This window comes from Ammodytes marinus (genome assembly GCF_949987685.1).
Source record: "Ammodytes marinus genome assembly, chromosome: 20".
NCBI classification, from domain to species: domain Eukaryota; kingdom Metazoa; phylum Chordata; class Actinopteri; order Uranoscopiformes; family Ammodytidae; genus Ammodytes; species Ammodytes marinus.
In genome coordinates this window covers 23,435,595-23,458,209 of record NC_137224.1, presented here as the reverse complement: position 1 = coordinate 23,458,209, position 22,615 = coordinate 23,435,595, and the positions used below count along the sequence as shown (strand labels likewise).

The window sequence follows — 22,615 nt, the reverse complement described above, 5'->3', positions numbered from 1 at the left end:
GCAGAGCCTGCATGTCAACAAGCACTGTAGGACAAGAGGCTGGACTTCTCTTCGAGACGTCGCGATTAATGCATGAATAACATACTGTTACGTTTGTCTTTCGTTACTCCGCTTTACGGCCTTTAACGTTTATTTCCACCGCCATGGCTCCGTTCAGCTTAATGACAGCAGGTGCAAGCTGGCTGGCTAAGTCCTTCAGTGTCTTCTCCTGCACAAGCACTGTGGCAAGGTAGCTAACCGAAACTTACTTCACTCTGTTAGCTAGCTAGCTTAAGCATGCTCTCTCTGCAGTCAAAATACTGTAGTAAATGTATTTCTCTTTTTTAAATCATTACCAGTACGGTAGGCTACTTTAAAGGAAAAATGTGTTTTCGAAATGGTAGCATTATACTAGCTTAGTCGTAAATGAGTGAATTATGACCCTGAAGCTATTATTGGTAGCTATGGGAAACCATTATACATTCCACAGCCACTTTGGACATGTTCTAGGACTGTTCTTGGACTGTTCTAGTCGAGGGCCTCTATTGTCCTCATTATATTAAAGGAAATGCACATAAAGTTAGGACTGGATATGGAATACTACTGTTATTTCACAAGTACACCAAAGTACACCAATGTGTTGCCTCTTGTAGTTTAAAGCTCTATCCATAGAGTATGACAGCTGATCCAAGTAAACAGTAGGCCTACTGCTATAGGCCTACATTTCTATGGGAATAACTGTATCTTGTCACTCTTAAACAGATCTCACTTAAACAATGGATGCTAGGATGTCCTCTGCTTAATATTGTGTGTTTGTGTGTATAGGTGTAGCAGTATTCTACCAGCCTCATACATCAACCCTGTGAGATGCCTGAGCTCTCAGGCAGCAGGCCCTCCAAAGAGACCGCTGAACGGATACTTAAGATACGTTATTCAGCAGCAGCCAGTCATAACCAGACTAAACCCAGGTACATCTAAAACAGTGGGCTCTTCTCTTGAAGACAGTTTAAAGGTGGAGTCAGTGATTCTGTAGAATACTTTTTTCAATTCTCAAAATAACTTTTTTGTCAAAATCAGTGAATATCTCCTCATGATCTGTGTGTAAAAAAGAGTATTGTTATTCATCCACAGCCTAGGCCCTGTAATCCGGCATGTTAAAAGAGGGGCCCACCGAAGCTAGCAACATGCTAGTTTTCTAGGCTTTGTATTAACACTTAAAACAAATGTCTACATCTACACACACAGTAAGGACAGGTAGCGGCTCGTGGTAGACTGGGATTTTGATAACAAACATTCTCCAGAATCACTGACTTCACCTTTTAAAATGATTGATTTCATGAACTTGCTGCACTGACATGGCTGCACTGGCTCCTTGTATCAAAGGGTCAAAAAAGAAAATTAAAACCACAATGATAAAAAAAATAAGAAGTTTCCCAGCACATAACTCAGCTACATCTGTCCAGATTTCTAGTCAAAAACCCGAACGCTACAATTCTGTTGTTAATGGTCATCTTGTCATTGTTGCCTTTCAGAATTCAAATCAGTGGATATCATCAGGAGAATTGCCCAGCAGTGGAGAACACTGAGCCCAGATCAGAAACGGGTATTTCACTCCTTTGACAGTTGAAGCTGTATATGCTTTTTATGGAACCAGAAATCATAAAGATTTTTATTTTTTAACGTGTTAAGTTTAAAACACATCAGTCTATAGGTTTTGTCATTGTGTTGTTGTGACCGAAGCGTTTTGTTTGTAGCCGTTTCAGGAAGCGTCTCTCAAGGCCAGAGAGCAGTTTAAGGTGGAGCTGCTGCGCTACCAGGCCCAGCTCAGCCCTGCACAGCTCCAGCAACAAGCCCAGGACAAGAGGCAGAGGCTGGCCAAGAGGAAGACCATCCGCAAGAAGAGGGTGAGTCTCAGTAGACAGAGGACAGGGAGAGGCGCCAGTTAAGACTTGATGCTGATAGTATGTTCATCGTGCAGTGTATATCTAGGTAGGACTCAACCACAGTGTGTTTGAGTTTATGGCTTCCTTTGACAGGATTTTTGAAGCCCCAATAAGCATCTGAGCCCTAAACCCCATCATATCACTGTCACATGCTGTGTGTGTGTGTGTGTGTGTGTGTGTGTGTGTGTGTGTGTGTGTGTGTGTGTGTGTGTGTGTGTGTGTGTGTGTGTGTGTGTGTGTGTGTGTGTGTGTGTGTGTGTGTGTGTGTGTGTGTGTGTGTGTGTGTGTGTGTGTGTGTGTGTGTGTGTGTGTGTGTCTGTGTGTGTGTGTGTGTGCGTGTGTGTGTTTTCCAGGAGTTAACCAGCCTGGGGAAGCCCAAACGTCCTCGCTCTCCATTCAACATCTTCATGTCGGAGCACTTTGAGGAGGCCAGAGGAACAACCACGCAGGTCAGGAACACACACCTCCCCATGCCACAACATACAATACAGCGACAGTTCCTATTCATTTGACCTAAGGTGGTACAAGACAGAGACACTGGTATAGGACACATATGGCTTTGCACCACAGTCACTGTTATGATGTGTGTGCTGACGTTCATTCAGGCAAAGATGAAGTCCCTGATGGAAGACTGGAGGAGTCTGTTCAGTCATCAGAAACAGGTTGGTCCTCCTATCGTTACTTAACTACAATAAAATTAGCACTCAAGCTAATTTAAAAACAGGTGTAGCAATAAAGCCAACACACACTAAACAAAAGCAAAGACAAGTATATTAAAAAGTCATTGAAACAATGAAATCTGCATATAAAATCAGGTGTTTATATGAATACATAATAATAAATATGTAATGTTAATATGGATTGTAAATAAGGTTCTCCATGCAGCTGTGTGCATGTGTGAAACAAGCACTTGAGATCTCCTGCGTTTGGTTCCACTGTCTCCAGGTCTACACACAGCTGGCCGAGGACGACAAGGTCCGCTACAAGAACGAGATGAAGTCGTGGGAGGATCACATGGTGGAGATCGGACGGGAAGACCTGATCCGAGAGCAGACGCTGTCCAGCAGGAAGAAAGCCGCTGCTGTTAAAACCACAGGAACAAAGCTAAAGGCTAAAGCTAAAACAGCTAAGAAGGCTACCGATACAGGAAGGTCAAAAACAACCAAGAAGACCACCAAAAGTAGCTCCGCGAAAACAGCCAGGACCACCAAGAAGCCATGAGATTGGTTTTAATCTACCGATTGGAGAGGTGAAACGGTGTCCATGAAAACTGAAGGACAGGTTTCTCACTTTTCTTTTCCCTCTCTGGCTTAAAAGTCATAGAGTTTCTACTCTTGTCAGGAATGCTTCTTAGGTTCAACAGGGCCATATCTTTTTCCTGCATTCAGACAAGATCAAGATCATTTTGTCAACCCCACAATATGGCCTCTGCTCAGTGAAACCTCCACCATATTAGCCCTCAAATCAGGATATTTTACAGGGCACAATGTGAACCCATCGACAGCCCCTGTACGAATACACATCCTGGTGTTCACTGTTGGTTTGAATCCTTCTTGATATATGGAATTAAATAAAATGTCATGAAAATTCCAATGCGTTGACATTTGAGTGAGATGTTAAGTGATAAAAGAGGCCCAGATATAGTGTTCATGCTTTCCTGTCTGCAAGGTCTCAATGGTTTCATAGCCCCGAGTGTAAAAGGGAATATAAAGTTACTGTTGCCGTCCCAAAAACAACCACACTTTTCTATTTTTTTGGTATTTCATAAAGAGTATTAATGAAAAAATTAAAACAAGTCTGGTGTTATTCTGTATTAGTCTTTTCAACAAAGCCATGATGTTTCTCAATAGTTTCTGACGTTCATTCTATGTCTGTGGATCTCAGCCCCAACCCCAGTGGCTCTTACATACTTCACAAATATAGTTGGGTTTTTGAAAATCTGAACTGAGAGCAGCCCCCATCTTTTACAGAGTGGATATGACCTGTGGAACTATAACCCTGAGTTCCAATCCCCATACTTCCCTACTATTTAGTATGCCAGAAAAAGATTTAGTATGTCCCAATACATGCACGTCAATTGTAATACGCTGTAAAAACCTAGATGCCCCACTAACTCCAATAGCATTATGCAGTATTCATCTTTATTCTTGACATAATGAAAATAAAATCTTCCTTATCTGATTTTTTTCTCTCTCCTGTGGCCCTTAAAGTACTTTAGTATGTAGTGTAGTAAAAAGAAAAAGTATGTGATTTGGAACGCAGGGTTAATGTGCAGCTTGTTGTCCACAGTAGCCTGCTTTCCCATCATGCAACCTGACTGAATTCTCTGTCTCATTGCTGTTCTAGGTGCAGCTGAAGCTTATACAGTTTCAACCTCAGACTGTGAAATCCTGCGATTTGTCGTTTACTGACATTTTAGTTTTTTTAAACCAAAAAGTTCCAATTCATGTTTTGTTCCAGTCAAGCTTTGTATGAAATGCTTATTCTGTTAACAGCTGTTAAAACATGTAACGGTTAAAAATAAAATATAATTTTTTCTCAATCCAAGTGATTACGTTTGATGGCAAACAATTACCCTTTTTTAATATTTAATATTTTCCTAATTGTATATGTATATAAAAAAATCTATCAAAACATCAACATTAGGAAGAATACACCGTACAAACAATTCTACAGACAAAAAACTTAATACACATCAGATCAAATTCTACAGTGTTTATTGTACGAGTATTTAAAAATGAAATTCTAGTATAAAAGACATGACAAAAATCTACGAGTCAATACAACTAAGTTGTAAGATGTGATTTAAAGGTAGGGCCATGCAAGCCTTAAAGCTGTGACGCAAATGTCTATAATCCTCCTGACCCAGGACCAGCCCACAGGTGGACACGATATTGAAGTATGATCTGGAGCCATGGATAGCCTTAACATGATCTCTATACAACAACCCACAGACTAGCAACATTTTAAAAGCATTCTCTTGCATCAAACATGATCTGAAAACGCAATGAAAAGATATTGGCAATAGACGTTTGGAAGCTGATGTATGATGATGCTGTAATATAAAAACATCTCCATCAAAGGTTAACAGTGATAACCTGAACCACAGGAGCACAGCATCAAGTGGAGCTGCTGTTAAGTTGAACTTGAAGCTATGAATCTGATGAGACTACATGTATATATAAAATGATGCCAAGGTACTTAGAAAAAACATGCAGGTTTACAAACAAAGTGCAATATTGAAAATATTACCATGTCTAAAAGTTTTCTAAATTGTTCAAAAGATACAAATCCCAGCTGTACATCAGTGCAATGTGCATGTGCTTTTTCACACCCACCCAAACTACGTAGCTGCCTTCAAGTCCTCCAAACAGAGGGAATGTGGACATTAAAACCACCTGTCCTTTTTGCTTTGTGTGGTGATAAAAAATAAACAACACATCCCATCCGCTCAGGGAAAATCCCGTAGAGTTCAAACAGATTGTTCCTCGTGTCAGAGAATGTGTAACTTTGTGCAGTGGAGGTGTCCTGTGCTGTAGCGGAGAGGACGCTGCTGTAACAGTCATGTGTCTGGGCCCTTGTTGTTGTGGCTCAGTAAGGCCTGGAAGTCAGGAGACAGCACCAGTTTGTGTTGAACGTTTCCTAACACCATCATGTCTCCAGTCCGTCCAGCAGACAGCTGCACAGACACCAGCTGCTACACAGGGGACAAGAACACAGGCTTCAGGTTAGACATTCATAGTGACACACTGACTGAGGATTACAAAGTGACTTCTACACTTTGAATCAGAGGTGATAATCTCAAGATTCACAGTAGAATATAGAAGTTATCTTTATTGTCAAGGTTAAAACATTGTCAGACAACATCAGACGACGACAGTCAGTTAGGCAGACACAGGATTCAAGACGCTTTATTGTCACAATCATTACAGCAGCAGTCGTTGGCAATGGCAGTCTTAAGTCCCAGGCTCCTCTCAACAATGCAATGAATATAGAAGAAGAAAACCTATAACAGAAACATAGAAATATAATCTGCTGTTGCAGTTACGATTGTCACTTCCAACACTTTGCTAGATGGTTCACCTATTTCCTTAAAATAAACAGTGAGCTACCTGAGATTGACACGTCCGCTCCAATTAAGTGATTTAAGGTTAAGCTGACAGTTTACACACAGACACACACACACACACACACACACACACACAACGAACAAACACCGCCCTCTAGTGGTTTGCTCTTTGTGGTGCAGTTTAAGAACAACAACAGCACAATGGGAAGGAAATTATTCATTTAAACTGGACCCGTCAAAGAGGCGGGTAAACGTTACTGCTGGAATAATGTCGCTGGGTGAATATTAACATTTTGACTTAGCCTACTGTAGCCCTTTATATTAGCTCCATGACTGTAGCCTACTGTATCTTTATAACCACCGCCCGGGAACTGGGATAGAAGGACCAGGAAGATGTGTCGGAGATGCACTGTTGTTGTGACGCCTTAAGGACAGACACTGTGCAATGAAGTGACACCTTATAACTTATTGACATTGTTGACTGATACAACGGGGGCAATTTGTCTCGCCGAGATTAGAGTTTTGCATTCTGGCTCAGTTTGTTTTGTTTTGATTTGACACACACACACACACACACACACACACACACACACACACACACACACACACACACACACACACACACACACACACACACACACACACACACACACACACACACACACACACACACACACACACACACACACACACACACACACACACACACACAGACACAGACACAGACACACAGTACCTGCAGGAATGAGAACGCAGCTCCCTCGGAGACGTCCATGAGGACATCCCCCAGCTTCAGCTCCACCTTCCCTGACTTCCTGATCTGCAGTTTACCCAGAAACCCCTCTGGGAATTGTGAAAGCACAGGGCAGTCCGCCTTCACCTCCTGAGGCACACGTGCACAACTTGTTAACAACAAGCTCATACTAGCATCTTTGGAATTGATACAAATGTTATGCCAAAATAGAAATAAAATGAGTTAGAATGTTAGAGACGTCTTTGAAACAGGCTGACGTTCTTAAATAAATCTTTGGCTGTACAGTGAAGGCCTCTGATCTGGCGCAGTGCAAACCTACAGTAGAATCATTTCAGCACCAGTGAGGTTGTAGAGTAAGGGGTGAAGTACCACCAATAACAATTCCATCCTTCATTGTATTAACAGAAATCTATCTGCGTAGAGAGATGCCACTCAGTGAATGTACAGTATCTCACAAAAGTGAGTACACCCCTCACATTTCTCAAATATTTCATTATATCTCTTCATGGGACAACACTGAAGAAATGACACTTTGATACAATGTAAAGTAGTCAGTGTACAGCTTATATAACAGTGTAAATGTACTGTTCCCTCAAAATAACTCGACACACAGCCATTAATGTCTAAAGTGCTGGCAACAAAAGTGAGTACACCCCTAAGTGAAAAGGCCCAAATTGGGCCCAAAGTGTCAATATTTTGTGTGGCCACCATTATTTCCAGCACTGCCTTAACCGTCTTGGGCATGGAGTTCACCAGAGCTTCACAGGTTGCCACTGGAATCCTCTTCCACTCATTCATGACGACATCAAGGAGCTGGTGGATATTAGAGACCTTGCGCTCCTCCACCTCCTGTTTGAGGATGCCCCAAAGATGCTCAATAGGGTTTAGGTCTGGAGACATGCTTGGCCAGTCCATCACCTTCACCCTCAGCTTGATTAGCAAGCCAGTGGTCGTTAGGAGGTGTGTTTGGGGTTGTTATCATGTTGCAGTACTGCCCTGCGGCCCAGTTTATGAAGGGAGGGGATCATGTTCTGCTTCAGTATGGCGCAGTACATGTTAGCATTCAATGAACTGTAGATCCCCAGTGCTGGCAACACTCATTTAGCCCCAGACCATGACACTCCAACCACCATGCTTGACTGTAGGCAAGACACACTTGTCTCTGTACTCCTCACCTGGTTGCCACCACTCACTCTTGACACCATCTGAACCAAATAAATGTATCTTGGTCTCATCAGACCACAGGACATGGTTGCAGTCATCCATGTCCGTAGTCTGCTTGTCTTCAGCAAACTGTTTGTGGGCTTTATTTTGCATCATCTTTAGAAGAGGCTTCCTTCTGGGATGACAGCCATGCAGACCAGTATGATGCAGACGTATGGTCTGAGCACTGACAGGTTGACCCCCCACCCCTTCAAGCCCTTCAGCAATGCTGGCAGTATTCATAGGTCTATTTTCCAAAGCCAACCTCTGGATATGACGCTGAGCACGTACACTCAACCTTCGTAAACTGGGCCGCAGGGCAGTATTGCAACATGATAACGACCCCAAACACACCTCCAAGACGACCAGTGGCTTGCTAAAGAAGCTGGGGGTAAAGGTTATGGACTGGCCAAGCATGTCTCCAGACCTAAACCCTATTGAGCATCTTTGGGGCATCCTCAAACGGAAGATGAAGGAGCGCAGATCTCTAATATCCACCAGCTCCGTGATGTCGTCATGAATGAGTGGAAGAGGATTCCAGTGGCTACCTGTGAAGCTCCGGTGAACTCCATGCCCAAGAGGGTTAAGGCAGTGCTGGAAAATAATGGTGGCAACACAAAATATTGACACTTTGGGCCCAATTTGGGCCTTTTCACTTAGTGGTGTACTCACTTTTGTTGCCGTCAGTTTAGACATTAATGGCTGTGTGTCGAGTTATTTTGAGGGGACAGTACATTTACACTGTTATATAAGCTGTACACCGACTACTTTACATTGTATCAAAGTGTCATTTATTCAGTGTTGTCCCATGGAAAGATATAATGAAATATTTGAAGAGATTTGTGAGATACTGTATGTCCAAATCGAGAACTGGGAAATGGGGGACCAGTTGAATACAAAGTAAGATCACGTAATGTGTCATGTGCCTAATATGTGCCCAAATAAACACACTTACTTAATGGCATAAAGGACACAGAAAGGCTTGCGGTGTATTGTTGCATTCATATGTATGGCACGGATACAACACTCCAACCATTACGCTGAAAAACATAATGGTTGGAGTCTTTCTTTTGTTTACTGACTTGTGCTTGTGGATACGCCGGCCTCTTGTCTTCCTTCTTGGCAGGTTTCTCCACTGTAGATGGATGTGTGGTGGGCTGGAGCTTGTGTGCTGTGGCCGGCATACAGTCAGGTAACTGCATGAAGAACAGCTCCTCTCCACCAGACAGGCTGAGATCCTGGAGCACCCGGGCCAGGCACGGCTGCTCCGGTGTGGGCCGTGTCGCACCACTGTTCTCTGGACCTGGACACATGACACACACACTGCCATTTCAATACAAGAATGGACTTGATGTATTTTCATTGTATATTGTGTATTGTTGTTTTTGTTTGCATTTGTTTGACTCGACATCATTGTAAATTAGGGTCACCCCTCAATTGATCTCTCCGGTATAAATAAAGGTTCAATGAAATGACTGCAATACAATTTGGCATGGGCCAGTTTCAAGGTATACCACGGTTGAAAAAGTCACTGTTTCAAAACCACTATTATTTTCCGTCATTCCGAGTATAAGACACAGGATGGTAACATAGAGGTTTATTTATTTTCAGAATATTCCTGCATGATCATAACTTTTACTAAAAGAGAAATGTGTCAGAAGTGAGCATGTCTCTAAAAACCTTGTGAGCTGCTCACTTAAAGGACATTGTTCAGAATAATTTAATTATTTGTTGTATTATGTTATCATACAACATGTTTAATGTTCAGAATACCCTATGTTGTTTTAAAAATGTAGAAATATATTGTGTTGTTTTTTACCCAGACATTTCCAAAGAACAGATTTGACAGCTGTCATCGCAATACCGTGATTCTGTGAAACTGTGGTATTTTGGCTTAAGGTTATCATAGTGTCAGAATATCATATCAATGCCTACAGGGAGTCAACCACTTTTAACCCCAACCTATCTCTCTCAATAAGTCGTCCATAGAAACATGTGTCACTTATTCAGTCTTGTATAAAACAACGCATTCATGCATGGCTCACAGCTTACAACTCCCCATGCAGGGTTCGTACAGCTTTTTAAGAGTAAAATTCAAGCACTTTTCCAGCACTTTCAAGATACAATGTCAACTTTTTCAAGGAAGCCAAAGCTTTAAATATATACAGTATATAAATAAATGCTTATGATTTCATACATTGCCTTATCTGTAAAATGGGAGTGTTCATAATATAATGTGTATGGACAATCACCAAATTGCAGTATGGCCCTAAGGAGACCTTTATCAGTTTAGTTCATATGCCAAAAATGACCATCTATCAGGTTAATAACAACATGACTATACTTGAGCAATATCACATGAGATGGAGCATATTGTCACTCTATATCAGTGCTGCTGCAGTGTCCTCTCTCCCAGCCAATTATTTTTGCTAGTGTCCTGCAAGTTTACATATTGTTTATAATAAATCAGAAATAAAGACAATTGGAAAATGTGATAAAACATCAAAAATCTTATTAAAATAAACTAATTCATGAATTGCAAAGTCGTAGGACAAGTTTTAAGTAAACATTGGGTGTGGACACATTAGAAGTGGAGGTCTGGGGGTCCCCCCCAAAAATCTTTGAGCATTAAACACTTAATTTCCTGCATTCTGGTGAATTTTTATGAAGCAATGTGTGCCTTTTCTGCATTCATTTTAATGAAAAAAAGGAGAACATTCACGGTTCCGCTGACACAAATTTAATTGAATAGCCTACAATGCATGTGTAGTGCTTTCAAATATCTCCTGTAGCCTATTGTTAAAACATTTGGTTAAACTGTAATAAAGGTAATTATTCTATATCATGTCTACTATTGAGGGTTGAGTGGCTGGTGGTATTTTACTAGCAGCATTAGGCTTTATTCAAAGAAGAAAACAAGTAGGGAACAGTTCAACACCAATGCAAACCAACCTACTAAAATAAAAACATCTGGGGACCAACCCAGATATTTTATTTTAGTAGGCTCCCTCCTCTATGCTACCTTAATTTGTGTTATGAAAAGTGCTATAAATGTGCAATACATAGGATACAGTTAATTACACAGAAGAATAAAAGCATTTTTATTGGCGGATGAGCCATTAATAACTTTGCAAACCTAATTTTCAAACAAATGTACCAAAAACAATGTACAAAACGATCCAAAGAACTTCTGAATTTACTAGAGTGAAATTGAAGCGTTAATATGTTTGATGCATGCGCGATTGCGCGCTCACCGGCCGGCGGGGACACAATTCTTATCAGCGGAAACTTGGCACGCTATCAACACACATAGAGAAGGTGCAGGGAGGGGGCTCGCCTCACGCTTCGAATGCACAGTGCACATCAAAGTATAACGTTAATGCGCGTTCAGAAAGAGGAAGTCACGGCACTCATGTCTGTTAAGCCCGTATCTCACTGGGCTGCGACTGTTTGCGACAAGTTGGAGACTGCAGTCGCGAGGGAGTCTCTAAACTGTCTCCAAACGTTCGCGGAGGTCTCAATTTCCTCGCATGAGTGTAACATCACGTTACAATGAAGTAACCCCCAAGCTTACGTTATCTAGCTAACAACATGAATTTGGAGCAATACATTATTGAAAACTAGCTGGTCAGCTAATTGCTAACGGTGTTGAGCATCAATTTAGCATGCTATTTATTTGTATCAACAAGTCAATTACACATACAAACTCGGGATTTGGTGTAACTTGCAAAGAAGAACATGATTGAACAGTCAACCAGAGTGACATAGTCCGATACGTTTTAACGAAAAAAAATTCTCAACTGATTTACCTTTGGCAGGAACTCTAAGTGCCGATTCCCCCATTGTGTACAGCTGGAGGTACTTTAAGCAGACCGTACAGTAGCCTATGCCTGTCGGTTATTAGGGCCTCGTCATAACCAAATGGAAACGGATATCTGATATGGAAGTATCGGGAGCAATAGGTCCATGAGCAGCGACTCGTGGTTCTGGATAATTCCTGGAGCGATCGCCAGGTGTGGCGCGTGTCCCAGGAAAGAAAACACGGGGAGCAACTGCACTCGTGCATACAAGACGGCGGCGAAGAAAACATTGCGACAGATTTTTTTTTTAATTTACAGAATAAAAAAATGAAAGAATTTGATGAATTACGACACTGGTCAATAAAGAGAAAATCCAGCATTTTCCAGCACAGTGTTCAGATTTCAAGCACATTTCAAACCTTGAAAACACTCGATTGAAAATCAAGCATTTTCCAGACTTTCAAGCATCTGTACGAACCCTGCCCATGGTGTGCATCTCAGAGCTCAAGAGACAGTCTGTGTCAAGCTTGCTCATAATTGTCCCATAGAAATACACATGAGTGTGGTGACTGAAATGAGCTCCTCGTTAAAGGTTGAGTCTGCGATTCTGGAGATTGCTTGTTGTCAACATCACTTTTTGTCAAAGTCAGTGAATATCTCATGATCCACTTACCTGTCTATACTGTGGGCACACAAAAAGAAAGATCCAGAGTTAATACACAGCTTAGGCTCTCCAAATGGGCGTGTTGCTAGCTATGGTGGGCCACCTTGGTTTACATATCCGTTTTTAACAGGCCAATTTACAGAGCCTAGGCTGTTTTTAATCACTGGATTATGTTGTAGCGCACACACAGTACGCTAGAGGGGATCTTGAGGAGAAAGCGTTCTCCAGAATAGCTGAGTCCACCTTTAGCAGGCCTGTAATGTAGCAGTGTGCAGACAGTAAACAGAGGGTTCTCTCACGAGCTGTGCTGCTCTTCAGTGGTACACTCTTGGCGAAGCTGCTGGTCTGAGTCAGAGGAAGCTGGATGGGCTTCAGCTTGGCATCATTCCTTAGACCTGGGTCATCTATAAACTGTGGGACATTTCAAATGATTGATGAACAATTTATGAGAAATGATTTTTATTATGGATGATAATATTAACTAAACCTCACTGGCACACTGGTGGTTCAGTCATTACAACTAATGCAGTGCAGCTAAACATTGGGCTAAAACAAACCTATTTATTTTTCAGTTCCAGTACAGAGGACTGAGCTCAGACTATCCTCCAGCTTTCTGCTTGTAGCTGAGACAGGAAACAGACACATTCAACTCCATACAAAGAAATCTACTTATGACATCTATTGCAGTATGTCCGTCCTGGGAGAGGGATCCCTTACTTTGTCGACTCTCCCTGAGATTTCTTAATTTTTTTTTAATCCCGGTAAAGGGTTTTTACTGGGAGTTTTTTCTCAGCCGAGCTAAGGGTGTAAGGGCAGGGTGTCATATTGTATCATATTGTATGAAATGTAAAGGCCAGGACACACCAGTCCGACTACCCGAAAATGGAGACTGCCGATTCAGGGAGCTCCAGTCTTCCCGTTGCAGCAGAAAAAGTGCAAAGAACACACCAAACCGACTGTTGCCTTTCCGTACGCTCTGCGCTTGCGCGGGACGTAATGTCTCCATAACAGCAGGCGGCGCTAATCTGTATTGTGGCCCGAAAAAATACGGAAGCCGGAAATGATGGGACGGCTCTCTAGACCATAAACATAGATAGAAATACGTATTTATATTTATGGACCATAAGAGCACAATTTTTAGCAGAGAGTGTTAAGCATGGTGTCGAGCAGTCAACAAGGGTTGATGCATGTGAGTACTCGCTGAACGAAACAAACAAACACATTAAAACGATGGCTAACTGTTGTTAGCTGTTTGTGCTACCCGCCTCACTTCCGGGCTTCACTGATTCGCTAGCCCTCCACAAATCAAATTGCTCCAACTGAAAGACTGCCCGCCGCCGATTGAACATGCTCAAAAGAAGCCCGACGACATCTACGACGACCGATTTCACGGCACACACCAAACAGATTCGTGTCCCCGCCCCCTCCCGACTCTACGACGGCGATTATCGGGCCGGTGTGTCCTGGCCTTAAAGCCCACTGAGACAAATGTATTTGTGATTTTGGGCTATACAAATAAAACTGATTTGATTTGATTTGATACAAATGTCCACGTCTCCTCTGTCCCACAGGTCTAGAAAGAGACCTTTCAGGGTGTTTTCACACTTCTAGTCCTCCTCATTGGTTTTCACCAGATGTTTGTTTTTCAACAGGTCTGGTTCTCTTTCACACCTGCCATTTCCTCTGGTATGAATCAGTTGGTGAAAAATCAAAATGCAGCGACATGAGCCAAGTAAGAACATTTTTCTCTCTCATTGTTTAGATGTGCCTGGGGCGGAGTAATAACTGCTCTGATCAGAATTTCCATGAGGAAAGACTGCAGAAACTACAGGAAGTAGATTGTTCTCCTCATCTGATACTCAGTGCCGCCTACCTAAAGGATAGCACGCTATCGCTAGATCTAGCGTAAGCGAGCTGAGCCGCCCCGACCCAAGCCGCTCTGCTCGGTGGAAACAAGGCGTTAGAAAGCTATGTGTTGTGAACATGTTTAACATGTTTTGTTGTTGGGCCATTCCTTTAAGAGAGGCAGACAATGGGAGAACCTCTCCTTTAACATATAAGTAGCAGCTAGCAGTAAGTACTCACATCGTCTCTGTGTAGTTTACTGAGTAACTCATCCTCCTCTTCCTCTGACTCGGTCCTCTCTTTCTTCAGCTTAGCCACAGGAGAGGAGGTGGAGTCATGGAGGTCTGCAGCCCCACGCCAGCCTGGACACACACACGCTGGTTATCATCGGGGAGGGAGAGCAGCTGTAATGCCTCTTCTGGAACTAAACTTGTGGTGTGTGCTTGATTCCAATATATTTCCAGAATTAATATGTGTATACAATATACAGGTATTAATAATAGCAATACGAATAACAATATATATATATTTTTTAAAGATCCTGAGGGACCTACAAAAAAACAAATAAAATAAAAGATAGTGTAAAAAGGGTAGGTGCAATAAGGAAGTGCATCAACCTACACCTTTTCACTCACTTTTGAATATAAACTTGACAATGTATAAATTAAGATGACACCTTTGTTTTTTTTTTGTTTTTAACTTTGTATGTTATGTATGTAAGGTTGTGTATCTATGTGATCTTTATAAACTACACTTAACTATATAAACAGTGAAAAAGAGCAGAGGAGTTGTGCACCTGTTTTGCGCACGGTGTCAGCCGGTCCCTGTTCAAAGATGGAGTGAGACTGGATGGTTGGAGGCCTCTCTCTCCTCCTCCCTCTGTTCTCTCTCCTCCGCTCATCCCTCACTCTTCTCTCCTTCCGGGGAGCAACATGGAGCTCCTGCTTCAACCTGGGGAAAGGTAACACATGATGTTTATGAGCATTACACAGTAGACAGTTTGATTGATTGATTGTCTTTATTTCGAACATGCAAGCAATAAAAAAAAAACAAGTTTAAATATTAATAGATGAATAAATAAAATAAACAAAAAGCAAAAAGTAAATAAAATAAAATACAGACACACTTTCTACATGCTCGAAAGGGGGTAGGAGGAAGTACATACTGACAGCACATAGCATGCTATTCTTAAAGCTTCCATGATCTAACAGGAGGCTGGAAGGATCTGGTCACTCACTCGTCCTTGGTTTTCCTCACAGTGTGGACATTGGGCTCAAAGGTTTTCTTTGAAAATCAAACAAAAAAAAGAGACATATATGAAACACTGTTAATATGAGTATGTAATCTTTGGGATTTAAAACAAAGATGCACACATAGGCTACATGGTATTTACAATATGCTATGAATTATATATTAGGTTTATTCTATTGTTGACATAGCTGCCAAATTCAATAATAGGCTACAGGACAATAATATTTATAATGCATGTCATATAAGGGTACTACGGTGGCGCTGAGCATTCACCAAATAAAAAAAAGTTTCAGAGCAGGATCTCGTAATTACGAGATAATATCTCGTAATTACGAGATAAGTATCTCGTAATTACGAGATAAGTATCTCGTAATTACGAGATAAAGATCTCGTAATTACGAGATAAGGATCTCGTAATTACGAGATAAGGATCACCCTCTCATTCATCAATAACGATGTGTGTGTGTGTGTGTGTGTGTGTGTGTGTGTGTGTGTGCAGACGAGGTGAACCTAGCCATAGGAAAACGTAGGCAATAGCCTTGGTTTCCGGACTACAATGGGCCCCATAATCAATACAATTATTTTAAATATTTGTTTACTGTTCATTCATTAATCAGCGATCGCATTGGGAAATGAGGGACACACTTTCACTTTGTATATGCAGTTTGTTCATTATGAGCCACCGGAGCCACCGTACTGTGTTGCCTCATCCAATCAGAATGCCCGGTGGGCTAGTTCACTTTTACCTCCTGTTTGTTACTGTATCGGAACGCAGTTTTATTGAATGCTTTGATTAAATGCAGTCGTTAAACTCGGTGTAATCCATGACTCATACAAACACATAAGAACTTTCTACAAGGAGGGCATGACAATGATAGCCATGTCAACTTTGTGCAGATATGCAGTCACTGGGACTATTCAGGAGAAAAGCCCAGTCGGACCTCAGCAGCTGATCACGGGCGTAAAGCCGAAAGTGTGTCCCTCAGTAGCCTACCCGATGCGATCGCTGATTAATGAATGAACAGTAGCCTAAACAAATATTTAAAATAAGTTTATTGATTATGGGGCCCATTGTAGTCCGGAAACCAAGGCTATTGCCTACGTTTTCCTATGGCTAGGTTCACCTCGTCTGCACACAAATACACACACACAGACATCGTTATTGATGAATGAGAGGGCGATCCTTATCTCGTAATTACGAGATCTTTATCTCGTAATTACGAGATCCTTATCTCGTAATTACGAGATCCTGCAGTGAAACTTTTTTTTATTTGGTGAATGCTCAGCGCCACCGTAGGGTACCGATTTTTCTTTCCAAGCAGCAGAACAGTTTTTTTATTTGAATTTGTGAAATGTTATAATAGGCCTGTACAAATGACACAAATAGTAGGCTAACTCTCCTTGATCAGTAAGGGAGCTTCTAAAGTTGGGTTTGCACCATTGCGGTTAAGAACAGGGTGTCTATTGGAAGCCCTTAACTTGAAATTAATTGTATCACTTGTTGTTTCTTTTGGGTCTCTTAATGCTTGATAACACAGGTAAAGTCTCATTTACAGGCCAACTATGTTGTTACCATTCATTACCTTTGGTTTCTTGATGGCTCCCCCCAGAGTCAGGTCCCTGGTTCTGAGTGACGTCAGTCTTCCAGGAGGCGGTGGTGAGGACAGGATCCTGACCCGGCCAGGGAGCCCTCTCCCCGGGGTGAAACCCAGAGCGTGCCCGCTGCTCAGTCCGGAGGAGCCGGGAACACTCGCTGCATCCCTCGAGTCGCTCATTATTCTAATATCTGCTCCCCCGTTTACCGTTTTACATAGGACTGTAGATGAACAGATTCACGGGACATAACATCTTGTTTTTATTGCATAGGCGCCACGCCACGCTTTTATTTTGGAAGCCTAACAAATCCGGTTTTTCTTACCCCGGTGGACTTTATACTTAAGCCTACTTTTATTCCCCCAACAGCTTTCGTTACTGCGTCAAAGCTATCTCTTCCGTTTAATTTTTCTGTACAACAATATCAAGAAAACTATTAACTAACAATGAACACCACGGTCTAAGCTAAGCACAACAGCTCCATATTCACCAGACACAATCACCAGCGTAATGCCCTCCATTTTGTTTCTATTTTGCGAAATCAAAACAAACTGCGCCAGAATGCAAAACTCTAATCTCGGCGAGACAAATTGCCCCCGTTTTATCAGTCAACAATGTCAATAAGTTATAGGGTGTCACTTCATTGCACAGTGTCTGTCCTTAAGGCGTCACAACAACAGTGCATCTCCGACACATCTTCCTGGTCCTTCTATCCCAGTTTCCCGGGCGGTGGTTATAAAGATACAGTAGGCTACAGTCATGGAGCTAATATAAAGGGCTACAGTAGGCTAAGTCAAAATGTTAATATTCACCCAGCGACATTATTCCAGCAGTAACGTTTACCCGCCTCTTTGACGGGTCCAGTTTAAATGAATCATTTCCTTCCCATTGTGCTGTTGTTGTTCTTAAACTGCACCACAAAGAGCAAACCACTAGAGGGCGGTGTTTGTTCGTTGTTCGTGTGTGTGTGTGTGTGTGTGTGTGTGTGTGTGTGTGTGTGTGTGTGTGTGTGTGTGTGTGTGTGTGTGTGTGTGTGTGTGTGTGTGTGTGTGTGTGTGTGTGTGTGTGTGTGTGCGTGTGTGTGTGTGTAGGCTATGTGAGTAGGTCAAAGACATTTCCAGTCAGGCTATTTAGTTTAATCCAATCAGAAATAGAGGTCAAATAAACATTGTGCATTTAATGTAGCCTACAATATTACATTCTAAAATGTATAGATAGATCCTGTAGATAGATCGGATAGTTATTAAACCAAGTAGGCTATTGTTTTTATTACACACTTACAAAAATGGAGTCAGTGATTCTGTAGAATACTTGTCAAAATCACTTTTTTTCACAATCAGTGAATATCTCCACACGACTGTGTGCACACTGTAAACTGGCATAGTGTTATATACTGTAGCTATAGTGGGCACCCTTTGTTTACATACAACATGTGTTCTCCAGAATGATTAAATCTACCTTTTATACTTTATTGATCCTTATAAATGTTTAGCCATTCTGCTTATAGGCCTACTCATCATTAAACACATTTTCCATTGATGATAGTACACACTGCTTTTTTCCAAGGTTATGGTAAAAAGAGGAAGTAAAGATTTGGAAAGAATGACATGCAGCCATACAAATTACACAAAGCCAGAGGGGCAAAACAATGAGATGCGTAAACTGTTTCACATCCAAATGCAACAACCTTTTAAAGTTCCACGCATATTGCAATGAGGAACCAGAAAAACTCAGACCAGAGTTCACAAAATACTCAATAGGCCTAGTGATGCATGCATTTTTGTCTCTAGATTAGATTAGGGAAGATATTGATACAGCTATCTGTTGTACTCACAACATAACATTATTATTTTATTATTATTATTTTATTTTATAATGTGGTGAATTTGAATAGCCTCTATAACAGGGGTGTCCAAACTTTTTTCACTGAGGGCCACATACAGAAAAATCTACAAAGGGCCGGGCCACTTCGCAAAAATAACACATTTATCAGGACATGTAGCTGCTCTGATGTTTAGTTTCATAGTGTCTTCGTAAATTGTAATCCTTCTTCACGGCAACACTTTCCTTGCACATTAAACAGACACATTTCCCCTATTGTTTATATGCCAATGATACACCCAGTGTTTTCTGCCTTTGCGTCCAATGTCCAGCAGGGTGAAAATAGTATCCAGCCGAGGTCCCGACCCTCCTAGGAGGGTCCGGGGGTATGCCCCCCGGGAGATTCTTTGAAGTTTTTAAAGTGAAATGCATGAATCTGGTGCACTTTGAGAGGGAAATTAAGAGGCTAAATCTGAAGAATTTTGTATGAAAAAAAATGGAGACACTGTGTCAGATGAATTAGAAGCTATTGGAGAAGGACACATAGATTTTCCATAGTAATATTAATTTAAAATAAAATATTATGCAGGGTCCTCTGGGATGGGCTTGTTGCTCTTTTTCTTTTATGGGACATATTTCTCTGTAATATAATGAGTGCATTTAAATTATTTAAAAATTAAAAGCGCCATATTACATTATATTTTTTAAATGTGCCACGGGCCAATCAATCAGTGTTTGACACCCCTGCACTAGTGGGTTAACTAGTTTTATTTTTTTTCAAAGGGCCATATTACATTATATTTTTAAAATCGGCCGCGGGCCAATAAAAAGCGGAGGCCCGCGGGCCGTAGTTTGGACACCCCTGCTCTATAATACCAGAGTTTGCAGAGCAGACAGTTTCTAAAGGTTGCGGGGTCACTGGTAAGAGACGAAAACACCTATAAAAGGACTTGTGTTCGACTTGTTGTGATGAAAGGAGTTGTCTATTCTGGGATATTAATAACACGTGATGCACCCCACACATAAGATATAAGACACTGTTCTGTAGCTTTAAAGAGAGAAGCAACCCCACAGAAAAATGCCGGCGAGTGCATGAACCAGTTATGAACCTTGCCTGTTGTTGGACACCGACAAGACAAAATATAATTAAGTAATGCCCACCTTTAAGTTTTGATTGGATTTCTAATGACACCCTTCTTGGTAATGCACACTAGTGCACGGCTCAGAACTCTAATCTCATCACAAGGGCCCTATAATTTAATCTTGTCCCGGCACGGAGAAGACACGCGACGGCCGTGTGCAGATAGGAAAAAACTTACATTAGGTCAGCCATCACTGCAGCACTTAACTGATCGGGCCTATCACAGACAGACAGAATGTACTCAATCAAACACTTGAAACACACAAGACACATGGAAGCCTGGAGTTTGCAAGAAAGCACCTGAGGAACTTTCAGACTGTGTGGACTCAATTGAAGGCATCATGTGTGGGGGGAAAATAAGGCAGCGCTCATCTCCTGCACAGTACCATCCCAACATGGGGGCATGGTGTCAGGGTTTCTCGGGTGAATGGAGCTAAGTACAGAGATATCTTTAACCTGGTCCACAGTGCCCGAGAACCTCAGACTGGGCTGACACGTCACCTTCAAACAAGACAGTGCCCCAACATGAACCTGATCAAACATCTCTGAAGAGACCTGAAAATGACAGAGGCAGTCTCCATCCAACCTGACACAGCGTAAGAGAATCTGCAGAGAAAACCCTGTTTGCAATGTGTGTTGTGCCATACCAAGGGTTTAAATATGTACTATGTCAATGTGATATATTTGTTCTTTTAGATATATATTAGTGCTGTCAGTTTAACGCGTTATTAACGGCGTTAACGCAAACCCAATTTAACGGCGTCAATTTTTTTATCGCGCGATTAACGCTTGTCATGGCCTAGCAAACGTTGTGTTTTTTTCGCGATCTATATTGTTGTCTATTTTCACCGAATTGCAAATTATGATATTTTAGAAGAAATGCACTGAATTACAAGGGTGTAGAGCAGGGGTTCTCAAACTTTTGATAGCTGAGGGCCAATTTAGGAACCCAACATTGGACCGAGGGCCGCCGAAGGAAAAAAAATTATAAAACTGAAATAATTTCAATGGCCAGCGTCTTTGCGTCTTTACAGTTTACATGTATTGGTCAGCATCCAATACTAATTAACACATTTAAAGTAATAAATGAAGGGCTAGGTCTCATTTCAACATTGGGGAACACACATTAAAAGCGGGGGTCTGGGGGTTGTCCCCCAGAAAAATTTGAGGTTCGAACACTTCATTTTGTGCATTTTGGTTAATTTTTATGCAGTAATTTGTGTCTTCTGTATTTATTTATGGTGGAAATGTTAAGGAAAAGACAACTCACTCCCATTGACACACATCTAATGGAATATAAATCAAGGCACTGAGGCATTCTGTATTGCATTCAAATATTTATTCTACTTTATTGTTCAAAACTTTCTACACATTGAAAACGTATCACCTTTTGGAGTGTTTTTTTGTAGGACTCACTACTCATGATGCAGCAGCAGTGTTAACTATTATGACACTATACATTGGAAATAAACAGGGTGGGCTATCAGCAGTCAACTAGGCAGATAGTTCCATGGCTATCAGCAGCTAGCTAACGTTAGTTTGTTAGCTAAACTTTAGGCAAAAGAGTTAGAAACCAGATAATGTTAGCATCCATCCTTAGACACTTGACCTAATCTAATTCACCTTGAATGTGAGAAAGTGCATCGTATTGGGCTTGACAAGCTCACTATCTAACAACTTACATTGGGACCACTACACTGCCTGCTGCACTGCGGGAGGCTGACCAGCCGTCTGCAACGAGAGGCAGAGGCCAGCCGAACTTCGCAAGTTTAATAAGTGGGGAATGAATACAAACAATTAGGAGGGATATTTAAGTGTTTCGACCCCTGTACTGTTTTTACTGTTACGGGGGACGCATCCCCTCCGTGCGTTTCAATAAATAAAAAAATAAAAAAATATATAATTTTTTATTATTCTTTTTTTTTTTTTATAATTCATAATTCAATACGGGCCGCCGGCCCGCGGGCCACACTTTGAGAACCACTGGTGTAGAGAATGGGTGTGATAAGAGCATTAAAATGAGAAAAAAAGAAATCAAGGGACATTTAGGCTAGAATAGATAAAAATGTGCGATTAATTGCGAGATAACTATGACATTAATGCGATTAATCACGATTAAATATTTTAATCGTTTGACAGCACTAATATAGGGGAGAACGGGGGAATCTGAGGCCTCGGGTAATGTGAGCCACCCCCTGTATCTAGGCAACGGAAAACATTTGTGGTCATGTGAGATATATGTTTTCAAGCCCCTCTCATTTCCCCATGGCCCTGAAAGAGAGGACCTCATGGTGCTGTGGTAAGCATGTTTTTTTCACCAAAATAGGTATTTTGCATGTAAAAGTACATTTTCTTGCTGTCAACTTAATCAACTGTTGTGCCTAAGCAAATGTATTCACGTACAAAAACTTATATCATACTGTACGTGTTGATGAACTACCAACATATGAAACCATGTGATGCTGATAACTGAAGATTAGCCTGAAATGCTAAGAGAGGTAGTTTTTTCTCAAATTGTGGTGGTGGGGGAAAGTGAGCTAAATGATGTGGGG

General features: G+C 41.5%; 2 protein-coding genes across 3 annotated transcripts; one reads left to right on the top strand and one right to left on the bottom strand.

Moving 5' to 3' along the window:
- On the top strand, window positions 1–4,430 carry tfam (transcription factor A, mitochondrial). The gene is made up of 7 exons (XM_080049499.1): window positions 1–229; window positions 805–947; window positions 1,512–1,582; window positions 1,734–1,883; window positions 2,276–2,371; window positions 2,528–2,584; window positions 2,868–4,430. Exons 1-7 carry the CDS (start codon window positions 144–146, stop codon window positions 3,141–3,143), a joined length of 879 nt encoding a protein of 292 aa, XP_079905625.1. The 5' UTR covers window positions 1–143; the 3' UTR covers window positions 3,144–4,430.
- Window positions 4,431–4,652: 222 nt separating this feature from the next.
- Window positions 4,653–18,006, bottom strand: LOC307266951 (DNA-directed RNA polymerase III subunit RPC4). 2 transcript variants are annotated; one of them, XM_080049093.1, is made up of 8 exons: window positions 17,092–18,006; window positions 15,495–15,541; window positions 15,054–15,208; window positions 14,498–14,619; window positions 12,712–12,823; window positions 9,031–9,251; window positions 6,728–6,874; window positions 4,653–5,619 (listed from the first exon to the last, which is right to left on the bottom strand). In XM_080049093.1, exons 1-8 carry the CDS (start codon window positions 17,281–17,283, stop codon window positions 5,485–5,487), a joined length of 1,131 nt encoding a protein of 376 aa, XP_079905219.1. In that variant the 5' UTR covers window positions 17,284–18,006; the 3' UTR covers window positions 4,653–5,484. The 2 variants fall into 2 exon arrangements, with proteins under 2 accessions (XP_079905219.1, XP_079905220.1); XM_080049094.1 differs by having other exon boundaries at window positions 4,653–5,616.
- Window positions 18,007–22,615: the final 4,609 nt, after the last annotated feature.

Bases quoted from the DNA above. Each gene is read 5' to 3' on its own strand.
- LOC307266951 (XM_080049093.1), bottom strand. From the start codon at position 17,283: ATGAGCGACTCGAGGGATGCAGCGAGTGTTCCCGGCTCCTCCGGACTG. The intron at 12,824-14,497 runs GTGAGTACTTAC...AATGTCCCACAG, and splicing joins GTAAACTACACAGAGACGAT to TTTATAGATGACCCAGGTCT. The intron at 9,252-12,711 runs GTGAGAGAACCC...TCATGTGTCCAG, and splicing joins ACTGAAGAGCAGCACAGCTC to GTCCAGAGAACAGTGGTGCG.
- tfam (XM_080049499.1), top strand. From the start codon at position 144: ATGGCTCCGTTCAGCTTAATGACAGCAGGTGCAAGCTGGCTGGCTAAG. The intron at 1,884-2,275 runs GTGAGTCTCAGT...TGTGTTTTCCAG, and splicing joins AGACCATCCGCAAGAAGAGG to GAGTTAACCAGCCTGGGGAA. The intron at 2,372-2,527 runs GTCAGGAACACA...ACGTTCATTCAG, and splicing joins CCAGAGGAACAACCACGCAG to GCAAAGATGAAGTCCCTGAT.